At 39.2% G+C, this 12,407-nt stretch overlaps 1 protein-coding gene across 1 annotated transcript in view; it reads right to left on the bottom strand.

The window, feature by feature from the left end:
- The window catches only part of lrba (LPS-responsive vesicle trafficking, beach and anchor containing), a 166,377-nt gene that overhangs the window by 130,721 nt on the left and 23,249 nt on the right, over positions 1-12,407 (bottom strand). Inside the window, exons 3-17 of the mRNA XM_029509480.1 lie at positions 11,773-11,873; positions 10,746-10,841; positions 9,141-9,262; positions 8,432-8,558; positions 7,363-7,482; positions 6,387-6,533; positions 6,046-6,243; positions 4,736-4,869; positions 3,918-4,026; positions 3,355-3,507; positions 2,798-2,966; positions 2,437-2,516; positions 1,779-1,841; positions 1,113-1,210; positions 667-759 (exon numbers count right to left, since the gene is read on the bottom strand). Coding sequence (XP_029365340.1) covers positions 667-759; positions 1,113-1,210; positions 1,779-1,841; positions 2,437-2,516; positions 2,798-2,966; positions 3,355-3,507; positions 3,918-4,026; positions 4,736-4,869; positions 6,046-6,243; positions 6,387-6,533; positions 7,363-7,482; positions 8,432-8,558; positions 9,141-9,262; positions 10,746-10,841; positions 11,773-11,873 — 1,810 coding nt within the window. The remainder of the gene's footprint in view (positions 1-666; positions 760-1,112; positions 1,211-1,778; positions 1,842-2,436; positions 2,517-2,797; positions 2,967-3,354; positions 3,508-3,917; positions 4,027-4,735; positions 4,870-6,045; positions 6,244-6,386; positions 6,534-7,362; positions 7,483-8,431; positions 8,559-9,140; positions 9,263-10,745; positions 10,842-11,772; positions 11,874-12,407) is intronic.

Genomic DNA, 12,407 nt, shown 5'->3' with positions numbered 1-12,407 from the left:
TCAGATAACCTTAAAATAGATCTCGGATCTGGATCACTAGCATTAAGAACTATAACCAAGACTGGCCAAGAGCTGCTTCTGATCCTATTTCAGCACAGCCTGCAAACACTACAATTTACAGTAATGTGGGATCAAAAGGAACAACTCGCAATATGGCCAGAAGTTCATCAAGCATTTCCCATTTCCACTGAAAATAGTTCAAATTGGCATGTCTGTTTGAAAAGGATGTTCAAATTAAAACATAAAAAAAAAAAAAAAAAAACTGAATTGCATTGTCCTTCATTTGTTGGATTACTTTGGCACTAATGTCTGCAGCTAAAAAAAAAAAAAATTTAGACGAACAATTTTGTTGAAAATTAGCTGTATAATTACATTCCTCATTATAATACAATGATGTGAATATTTCTCTAAGTAATGACAACAACATCATTATCATTTGGAAATGGAATTTCATATAAAGGTTACACAAACTACATAAAAATAAGCCGCCAAATCAATGAACACTACGGGATCTACAGTCTCACTCAGTTTTCGGTCATGTTATTTCTTCATTTAAATGCATTCATGTATATTTTACATAACTGGCAATTACTGAATAACAGACATCTTACCTACAACCTATATAGTCATGGAGCCTTTGAGCATTTTAGCTTAAATTTAACTTACTTTGGTGACAAGTGTTTCAGAAAGTAGCCCATCACTTTGAGAGCCTGCACTCTTATTCCTTCACTTTTAGAGGCCAACAGTTTGTAAATCACGCTGTGAAAAAGAAAAAAATAACTGTATTAAATACATTGAAAACACATTAAAATGTGACATTTGAAGTAAATAACAAACATCTAACACACAGTAGTATTGGATGCATCAATGCCTCCCAGATAGTAATGTTGAATCCATAATTTTCAGCCAAACATATTTCTTTTGTTAAAAACAGAATTGCGTTTTAAATTAAACAAAGGACAATGAGCCCATTCAACATTCAAAAGCTAACATTTGACAAAAGACTCGAAAAACGAAAAAGAAAATTTGTTCCATCTGTGACACATTTTTTAATTTGAACAAAAATATACTGACATAGCACATTTGCAGACAGTTAAAACAATGATCATTACCGAATCCCATTGCGCTGGTCAAAGGCTTGGACCAGTGACCCAGGATGTTCAGACATCACAGCCACCAACAACTGCAGCACATCCATGAGATTGTCATCCTGTGGGGTGGAGAGCCACGGGACAATTACTGCATCTACCATTGCTGAAGTCAGACAGCTTAAATAAGGAACCCAGTCAGCTGAATTTGTCAGTAAAAGATAAAAAGGTGAATATATGTGTAGTTACTAATTGACATATTTGTATATTTTGGAAATAGCAGCAGTAATGAGAGGGCAGTAGAAGTTGAGTTAGAATATTGTCGTAGCATAATACCAGGATGAGAATTACAGCGTGCGCAGTAAACTCCAGAGCTGCTTCATGTGGCTGGCTTTTTCAGGCCATGTTGTAATCACCCTTTATTCTTACAAGGTTCACTGTGTTACTGACTGATCTGACTGATTCATTTGTTATGCATCACTCCACTGAAAACAAAACCACCTCTGTCAGGACATCTAACTGGCAGGCAGGGAAAAATAACAAGGAACAGAAATGCTGCCTTTTGCAAGAGGAACTGCTCGCTCTTGATCTGCACATCAGATGGCGGAGAGACGGAGATCAGTACTGTGGCGTCATGTTGCCATCTGGTGGTAAGACACCTGCTACATGAAGAACTGTGTGCATGCCTACCTCATGCATGGTCAGGAGGTAGTTGAGGATGCTCTGTAGCTCGTCCTCTTTGACTCCATGATCCTGGCACAGATGACAGGTTGTTTCACAATTGTTTCACAGTGACAGCTATGTTTAACCTTCTACATACTCTGCCCACAGTGTGTTTGTGTGTCACACACACACAGAGTAACAACAGACTAACAGTAAATTGAAATTAATGAAGTAATGCCCAGATATCTAGACAAACAAAAAAATCCCAAGTAACATCAATGATGATGATCGAAGAGGAACACACATTAACTGCACATTTTTCTCTAAAATGAGGAATCGAGGCATGACAGTATCAAACAATCCGCAAGCAGCCCTTCAGTTAAAAATCAATTTAAAGCATAGAAATGCCATTAATATATCCAGCCTAAACCTTTAAACTTATATTGCCCTCATAAGGGAAAAACATTTTTCAAGGGAAAAAAATGAGCATTTTTAGAATTTTGAGGTTAACCTATTACAAGTTTTAAGATTTACTGTAAAAATATGTCGCAATTGACTTTTTGATAAAACTTGATACAAAATAAAGTAGGTTTAATAGGTATCCAGTTCAGCCTCAAGAAGTGATCAAAATGTTCCTCTAAAATTATCAGAGGGGGTGTTTGGCCTTTGTTGGACCTTAACTTACTTTCATTATAAGCTGTTTGACAAACAACAGCAGAAAGGCTCGTAAAGACAAGATCTCCTTCTGGTTTGGCCTTGGACCATCTGAAAAACAAAACCGCAAACAATAGCTGTTTACAATGACCCAAAGGTAAAAGAAAACTTACTTTTAATTTCATAAATTATGTTAAAAATAAAAATAAAAAATCCATGCAGGGTCAATCTATTCTTTGTTCAGAGAAAACTGAATATTAGTGTAGTCTGTGTTTCTATGTGTGAATTCATTTAAATTGAAGTACATTGCAAGATGAGTAGTAATACCCTGCATTAGTGGAGTGTCATTACTATATTTCATTTTTATTTTTGCATTGTGTGTGCAATCTCACCAAGGCCTTTGGGGTTGACCCCACTGCGGTCCAGTGGGTTTACAACCCAGTAGTAGAATTTCAGCGTGTGCATGATCTGAAGCACAGTGCCCACCCTGCGAATAGCGTTGTAGATGGTCACTGTGCTGATGAACTCTGTCGCCAGGTAAGTGTAGAGTGCCAGCTGCACCTGTAAAAGATAGAGAGTGCCCATCAACACACAAATGTGATAGTTTGAGTGGAATTTTCCAGTTTCAGTGTGCCCTAGCTTTTAACTCCTTGGAGAGGAAAAGTGGAGGCCCATAGACATAGACAAGCCACTCTCATTTAAATAGTCACTTAGTCAAAGATGAAGGGATAACCTTGAACTCTAAACACTGAAAAGAAAAACTAGGGCAGAAACACAGACAGAAATTTGTAATTATAACTGTGCAGGTCTATGTGAGTGTTTATGTTTTCATTAACCAACTGACCTGTGTGCTCTATCTACGTGTATATATGTTGTTTACCTAAATTTTTACAGATGTAACTAAATGTAAAATAATATGCTACTGTTTGTGTGTGTATTTTACTCTTACCTTTGCTGGGGCGTGGATCCAGATGGCAGGGTTAAACAGAATGTGGTCACAAAGCTGCTTCAGCAGCAAAATGCCATTCTGCAGGTTGCTAAGGTATCTGGAAAAGGCCAGCACAATGTCCAGGACGGGTCGTGTCACATGCACCTTGGAAGACTGGAGCACAGGCAGGGAGACAGACAAAGAGCCACAATATGAAGTGAGAAAAGTGCAGTGCTAATGTGCCAGAGAAAGAAGTCAATGTGCAGAAAAAAAAACTAAGTGGTGAATGTGGTATCACATAAAACAGGGAGGAAAAGGACACATGCAGAGAGAGACATGGTGGTGCTCTCCTTCTGCCTAACAAGCACACAAGCCAGCTGTGACCTCCAAATACAGCTGATGGAAAACAAAGTCTGTCTCATATTAAGTGTTGGTGTGTGCCTGTCTTAGTGTCTGCTGAGTTGAGGGATTCAAGATCAGCCTTATTGCTGCACTCAGTTCATTATGAATGCCGCTACCGGCAAGGGGAGGATGGCTCTCTTGTGTATTTCTTTATCAGCTGAGCCAATTAGTGTTTACCTTACCTTCTCTAAAGTGTAGCCAATTACAAGAAAGCCTTTGCAGGCCAGAACCTGCTCTTGCATAGCCACAGAGTTCTTCAAGAGCTCCATCACAAAGGACAGCAAAGTGCAGCTGACAGATAGACAGAGACAAAGAGAAAATGAGACAGAGTTAGACAGTGACAATAATCTACGTAAGATGCTGACAATGCCCTGACTGTGAAGGGCATATCCTACATGAAATGTGATTGAATGAGGGTGTCATGTCCTCACTGTGCTGGGAGAACAGATTCTAGCATCACCTTGAGGGGAACAAACACAACAACATTGCAGGATACAAGTAAGATGGCCTCACAGCGTTAGCACTCCGCATCATTAAATCTGTGAAGCCCCAACAGTCAACTGAATTTTTTTTTTCAATGACAAATTGTGAAGGTTGTTCGAGCACGACCCATGTCAAGAATCTTTAGTTTATCTTCATGGTACATAGCTTCCTTTATATCACAACCATGTTAGTTCACCATTATGATCAGCCAAATAACTTACCTGTACATACAGTGCTGCTAGGCCCGGTGTTATTTACAATTTGAAGCAAAAATAATTAATTAACAGCATCAAATTGTTACATTTTCTGCATTTCTGCATTTTATTAAAAAGGCTTGCATCATATAGCCATTTCTATTCATGAGACTATTTGTCTTGCCTTTAAATACAGTGGCTAAAGAATAAAAAATGGGACACAATCCAGAATTGCAGATTATTTTGTGTAAGAGCATGCGCGTGTGTGTGTGTGTGTGTGTGTGTGTGTGTGTGTGTGTGTGTGTGTGTGTGTGTATAGTTACCATACAGATGTGTCCAGTTCATGGCTGGAAGGCTGGCAATAATCTAGCTGTGCAAACAGAGGGAAGAGGACCTGCACACCTCCAATAGAGTGTATTCCACTCTGGACTGAGTGAGTGACCACAGCTTTCACATCCTACAGAAACAGACGTGGCCATATTTCATGTGTGCATGCTCAGCATTTGTATGTAGGTCATAAAGTTATTTGCTCTAACAGCTACAGTGATGCATGTTAAATTAGTAGTAAGTCTAGAGAGACTTGTAAAGCAGGTGCATTACTACATAGTCAGAAGCAAACAAAATATTGAGACCTTACAGTGTGCTTTTGTCAGATACAAACTGTAACTTTCCCTTTGGCTCCATGAATGTTCATTTCTAATTGAACCTTTCTGACATTCCAGGTTCTCCATTGGAAAAATATGTTTGTAGCTTTCATTATAAAATCAGGGTCTAAAACCCAAGCCTCTAAGCTTTGGTGTTGCTTTACTTTTGTCTCTTTTATTGTGCAATGATTTTAAAAATGTGAAAAATACTGAAGATGAGGAAAATATTTTCTTTTGATGAGTGGTACTGAGTTGGGGTCAGTGCTGTGCATTCCAACACCAAAAGCGGCTTAGCAAAACTTTTCTTTTTCTATAGGACTGGAATGTTAGAGCATGGCATAGCAAAGCCGAAAATATAGGTCACACAGTCATTCATATTTCACATTGCATGTGTGTGTTGGTGTAGTGGAGAGGACATATGTTTGTGTGGCAGTAAAGCTCCTTTCACAAAGGAAACAAAGCAGCATCTTTGATGTGAGGGCATGAGAGAAAACTCAATTAGTGCTTGAGAACACTGAAAGTGAGTGAACACTATTGTGCAGATTGGGTGTATGTAATTTCCATAAAGTTCACCACCTACTTATTACAAGAAAAATGTGCAACTAGTTGTACACCATTTCAAACTAAATAGCTATCCCAGTAATTAGAGCAGCAAGATGGTATGTTTTAGCAGCTGCAGCAGTCTCGCTCGCTCAACACATTTGCACCTCTGCCCTCATGAGGCGATTAAAATGAAAAGATTCCAACTGGGCCACTTTCATTATCATGCAGGAAGAAAGAAAGAGTGAAGAGTTGTTCAAACGGCACGGTGGGACGGAAGGAGGAGACATGCAGGTGGTGAATGAATCTGCACTGACATTGCTTTAATGTCGGTGTGGCAGTGTGATTTCATCTTAAAGTTCGCTAAAGGCAAATCCAGGGATATCAACTCCAGTGAGAGTGGCTGTCATCTGCTGTACAAGCAGAATATTGCATTAAAGGTGTCTTACCTGCAGCATTAGCGCATGGGGTGAATGGACAAATATGGATGCGTTGTCTTTGGGGGAGGATTCGAGGCAGAGCTGAGCATCTGTGGCACGAGGGTTGTACGTGAAAGCAATGCTGGAGGACAACTTGCCATCATACAGTAAGGTCTTGTGATGCTCCGCGAACAGCAGGTCACTCTCAGCCTTGTACTTGAATGTGCCCTGGGTAGGAGGACATGAAAGAGGAGAGAAATAATGAGTGGAAGAGAGCACACAATTAATACTTCATCAGCCACCACAGACGTTATTTAATCTGCTAATATGAAGAGTTAATGTATCTGTTAAATTATGCTATTGCATAGCACCTGGTAGCCTGGACCCAACTGATAGATGGCCAGAATCTGAGCAGCACTGAGTGCTTCTCCAAACAGGTAAACTGCCCCCATCTGTCCACAAAACACGCGATTGGCATCTGCTGTCTCTGACGATCCCAGGAAACATTTGTCAAATGTCTGCAATACAAACAACAGAGGGGCGGAGGTCGGAGGTAGGATTTAAGAACGAAATAAAAGGAAAAAACAGCACAAATATAGATGAAAAGATGGAAGGAGAGGAGAGGGCAGAAGCAAGGAAAGAAATAAGAGTAAGAGTAAGTAAGAGTAAGAAAGGAACGTAGGAAGAAAAAGGACAAAAATAGCAAGAAAGAACAGAAGGAAAAGGAACATTCATATTTACACTTGCTATAAATGGCAACAGCCTCAAACTATGAGCTTACTGTGGCTAACATGATAACATCCCATCTTCCCCATGTCATGGTCACAGCACATGTTTTGAGAGTGATGAGGCCACATCTCGATGAAGTGGCTAATTTGCTTTCTAACATACTGACACCTCTAGAGGATTATAGCACACTGTGGAGGATTTTCCTTCCAGAAGAAAATGTGATTTAAGAACCCTCATATCACAACATGGCAGAAAGCAATCCTGAGGACAGTGAAAGAGTTCAAATGAATATAGTAACTTATTTTCTGTGTGGCTGTATACATAGTAATTTTCCACTGTGCCCTCCATATTCAAAGATGGAGAGAATGGATTCACCCCCAAGCCCTCCAACAGCAGAGGCTGAGATTAGATAAGAAGGGCATGAAACTGAAGTTTTGCTATCATTCCTGCAACAATGTGTAATTTCGAAATTGATACATGACAACCTCTAACCCCAGTGTAGAGTCACAATTTTTCAATTAGACTTTGTTTACCAATAAAAAAATAACATTAACTTGTAGAGGCTCAACTTATTGTTTTCAGCAGAATTATGGAACAGTTCACATTGCTGTTACTCACGTCGCTGGTGTTGACAAACCAGGCAATGTCTCCAAAGGAAGCCAGTTCTCCGTTCACATAACAGCTAATTTCACTGTTTTTCCAGCGGTTGTAGACATGGACAAGAGTCACCATGTGCCACTGAAACAAACAAAAAAAAAAAAACTCTTACATTTGAAACTGGAACAGTAATCATGGAGTATCAATCACAAACACAAATCAATTTGTCAATAAGTCGCACCTCTGGAAGTTATCTGACTCTCTCCCCATCTTCAATTCCAAACTCAAAACTCACCTGTTTAAGATTGTTCAATGACTTTAACTTCTATTGCTCTCCATTGTTTATTTTATGTATGTTGATTGTATTTACTGTTGCCTTTATTCATTGTTGTGGCCTTTGAGTGTCTTGAAAGGCGCTTATAAATAAAATGTAACATTATTGTTATTGTTATTATTATCATTCAGTCATAGGCTGTTCAATGAGCCACATTCCAGCACATTTTAAGATTCTGTGCCCTCAAGCTACAATCCCACCCACTTTGGTTTCTAGTTTTCTAATCACATAAGACTACTGCCACCACAGTGAAATGGGTTATTATGGTTACCTCCGGTCATGGCGGAATAAGCCTTAAAAATAGAGTGAAAAAAATCTCCTGAAAGGAGTTCTCTGGGTCCTCATGAGGGTTGTTGAGGTAAGATGGTGCCTTTATGCCCGGGGGAAAGAGAAAGTTCCAAATTGTCCACAGGCAAAGGCTCTTGCTGACTGCAATGGTTGTCCCTGCGTACTGTGAATGGGCTGAGAGTGCTGGATAATCCCACTCTACCAGTGCCCTCATTCCTGCATCTTCTTATTTTGCTTTTCCTGAGAGTCATGTGAGATATGACGGTTGTTTCACAGAACAAGGTCTAGATTTACTGCACATGCATTTGTGTGCATGTGTGTCAGACTGATTATGAGCGTACTGATCCATGATTTCAGTGATCTATTTAGAGACGTTGCCTTATGACCATGAATCTTTGGTTTGCCCAGGTTACCAAACCAGTTAGTATATGCTGCATTCTTCTTCATTTTCATTTTCGTTCTTTTTACCTTCTGTGGTTTGAAGTCGTACTTTACACAGTGCTGGAATCCTTTTCCCTTGGTTTTTAATGAGGTCACTATCAAACACCCACCCACGAAGTGTGCAGAGTAACCTAGGCCTTTGCTGGTGCGGAAACTGGAAAGAAGGAAATGAAGGGAAACAACAAAACACAAAGCTTTAGTATCTGCTTGAGACTGCTCACTTTCATGCAGACTGCAGCGAAGGGCAACATGGGTTATAGTCTTTAATATATCATGTAAACACATTAAAAGGGGTCTCAAAAGGATAAATGTAGCAAACAATAATTTCTCAACTTCACAGACACTTCCCATCATTCCCTGTATCCTAGAGAGGTCTCTGAATGTGATTTAGTGAATTAATCTCTTTTTAAAGAGGCAGAGGAGCTTTTATTCCAGATTCTTTCAAGCAGCCCGTTGGCTACTTGTCTCGGTTATTGTCTTCACAGAAACCCAAACAAAATAAAATAAAGTAAAATAGACAGAAGACTCAATTTACTTACTCCTCAGAGAGGAGGCAGAGGATAAGGAGACAGGAAAGACAGAGGGGGGAAGGACAAGAGTTTGGTTTTGTGGGTTTTTTTTACATAAAGTGCACTCCTCGAGCATTTTCTTACATATAAAGCATGTTAAAATAAATGTAACATTTAAAAAAAAAAAAAAAAAAAAAAACATAAACAAGTGCTGTTATTTTACCTACCAGTACAGGTAAGGCTTGTCTTTGTCTACATTGATGTTGTTGAGTGGATCCATGCGGACCCACGTGTGGAATGTAAATCCATTCTGGTAGGGCCATTTTGCTATAGGAGGAAGAGCTATTGCCTGTTCAGAAAAAGGTGACAGAAGAAAAAAGTCTATCACAAAGATGTGCCTCTTTCACCAATTAACTAGTAACAAGTCAGTCACAGTAAGGCCACAGCTCATAACACGGTTTTAAGCAAATAATTATGAAGCAAACATAGCCACTGAGTACAAGTTAGAAAACCACCGCTGTAAATAACATTTATGTGGGTTTGTATGTGTATATATACGTCCTTTCCATCTCATCAGCTGGAAAACACAGGAAGAGAAAGATGCATATACACTATCTTGACAAACAGAGGCAAGTACTAGTAGAGTTCATATGTACAGAACTAGATCCAAACCTACAAAATATATTTCTGCAATCACAAAAACACTGTCATCACAACAACAGAGGGCTACACACAGAAACTAGCACACAATAACATAAACACCTAGTGGAACATGAAATGTGGCATATTTATTTAGAGGGAGAAACTTCCTGTCAGATGCACGCTTGATGTATTAAAAATTTCCATCATCTTAATGTAAAAATTGTCCAATTGCAATTTGTTTTTTATTAAGGTACTGTGTCGAATTAACGACTGATCCTAGTTGTCGTATAAATGTTCCAGATATTAACATAATGGCATGCTACACCATGCTTTGTGGCAGGAATGGGAAAAGCAAGTACAAATGTGGTAAATCATGCATGCATGAGCAAAATGCTTTTGAAAAGTTTTAGTCCAAACACTAAAACTAAGAAATAAGAGTTAGTTCCAAAGAAGCATAAAATTGTAATTCAAGCTTGTTTTTGAGCTTTGAAAATTATTCAAATAAATTCTTATTCTGTAATGAGTCTGTTTTTGGTAAGGTGTAAAGTAAAATACAAAGAAAAAGGTCATGTGGTGAATATTTTGTGCACCTATAAAACGAAAAGAAAACAAAAAGTACAGCCAAATTCATCATGATATTTATGACAAGCAAAAAAGAAGGCGGCAGTGGTTTTGAATGAATTAATCAAAAGGGAAGGTGCAGCCAAAGTCATTCAAAGCATGATTTCAATAGTCCATAGCTGAACTGCCCACCAGGAGTCATTTAGTCAAACTCACATTAACTATGCAAACGTAAAGAGCACATAGTTCCATCAGAAAGCATGCAGTTTGAAACAGCTCCATTTCTACATACGTCACAAGACTTCACAAAGATGGCAAAAGCCTTTGAGGAGTGAAGAGGGTCTGATTTAGAATTGCATACTAGAAAATAACTAAGAGAATGTGTAAGGATTATCAATGACACAGTATATGGGTCAGTGAATGGCTGGCTCAGTGGACAGCAGCTAAGAAGCACCTATTATGAAAGGGATTCAGGAGAAATCACCATGCAGGAACAGAGGTCCTGTCATTCTCCCCAACTGGTATTTCTAAACAAAATATCTGTTATAGGAAGAAAGAAAAAATTTTTCTTGCCACGTTGTGAAAACACTGAAAAAAAAAAGAGCCATTCATTGTGGTACTCTACTCACGGCTGCGTTTTTCCCAGGAAAGCTGAAAAAGGAGTCAGGACCACTTCTGTGAGCCATGTACTTCAACACTGACAGAAGCTTCACTGCATGATGAGGCTGAGGAGGAAACACAGACAGGAAGCGATCATATTAGGTAGGTATTAATGTCCAAACATATACACTCACAGTCAAACCATGGTTACACAATCTGTTCAAACATGCAGCCACAAATGATTAAAAGCAGCTGTAATTTGTTTCTGCTTGTGTTAAATTTACCTCTCAGATATCCAAAGACGTTTAAGCACTATTCATAGTCTATGTTCACATGCAGGCACTGTGTACTGCAAAGTACACCTAGAATTTAGATAACTGAAGTCAGATCCATGTGAATGATAAACTATGGGAATCACTGAAAAAAATCTTTTAAGTTTTTCACCCATCACATCCATCTCGTCTTGCCTGATATTTCACAAACACGAAACGCATAATAGTGGCAAGAGCTGCTTGAAAGTGGGAGGGTAAGGTGAATTTCTGCAGCATAAAATCAACTTGGCCTACTTCCCTGACAACTTGATTAGTGTCAGTGATCAATGGGCTACTCTCCTTTCTCTTTCTCACATCATCCATCTCTGCTTCTGTGCCACTGGTTGGGCCTGGATATAGTAACTTATTTTCTGTTAAGGTATCATACATCTTAAGTTCCTGTTGGCTAACCTCCAATAGCAGCGTTCAGCTTAGGAAGGATACTTTAATGCTTTAATGATTGTGTAAATTCTAAGCCTTTTGGCTCACACTAATATAATGTCAAAAACTGATGTAAATTTAGAACTGATATGTTATGTCGTAAACCACCTCACATCAGTAATGTACTGCTGCCTGGGAGGATGCACAACCACTGGAGGGTAAAAGTCTGGTTTCATGTCATTTTTCTTGTCTACGATGAAGGGCATTGGCCTGCAGGATGGCAGCAGTTGAAGTGTTGCTAGCACATTCCTCATGCATGTCCCAAATGACAAAGACAGATCACAATGGCTTAACTCTGTCTCACCCACTGGCCTTCCTCCCCTTGCAGCTTGCTGAAGAAAAGCTTTAGCTCTTTTACTGTGATGCTGTAGCTGGCAAGCACACCTAGCATGTCCACAAGGAGATCTGTAAAATAGACACATAGCAGGGGGCATGGATTAAACACAGGCAGATACAGGGTTTAACAGGCTGAGATGATTACAATTATCTCTACTGTGGTGAAAGGAAGTGAAGGAAAGTGAAAGCTTCAGAAAGGATGGAACTAGCCAAACTTTAGGGATTAGGTGGTGCCTGATCTTAGTTAGCATTTCTCTGGATTTAAAAGAAAAGTAGGGTGAGCAGGGCCCAAGCTTAAAAAAAAAAAAAACAAAACAGGACTTATAGAGTGGACACCCTGGGAGTCCAGCTACTGTGAACTTTCTTTCATGAGTTATTACTAACTAATGGTAAGGCTTAGAAGGACAGATCTGCAACTTGAGTGTGCATGCACTACTCCTGACTTAATCCTCCAAATATATGGATACATGACAGTTCTATGTAACAGGAGCCTTTGGATTTATTAAAACTCAGGAAATCATTCATCCTAACTAGTAGAAAATGGTCATGTATGAAGTATCTTGGCCTGTTTACGTCAATAAAAAGAAGGTCCTTATAAAAGAC

Source organism: Echeneis naucrates, chromosome 1, assembly GCF_900963305.1.
Source record: "Echeneis naucrates chromosome 1, fEcheNa1.1, whole genome shotgun sequence".
NCBI classification, from domain to species: Eukaryota; Metazoa; Chordata; class Actinopteri; order Carangiformes; family Echeneidae; genus Echeneis; species Echeneis naucrates.
Note: the sequence above shows the minus strand (reverse complement) of the source record. Positions and strands in the feature narration are given on the sequence as shown.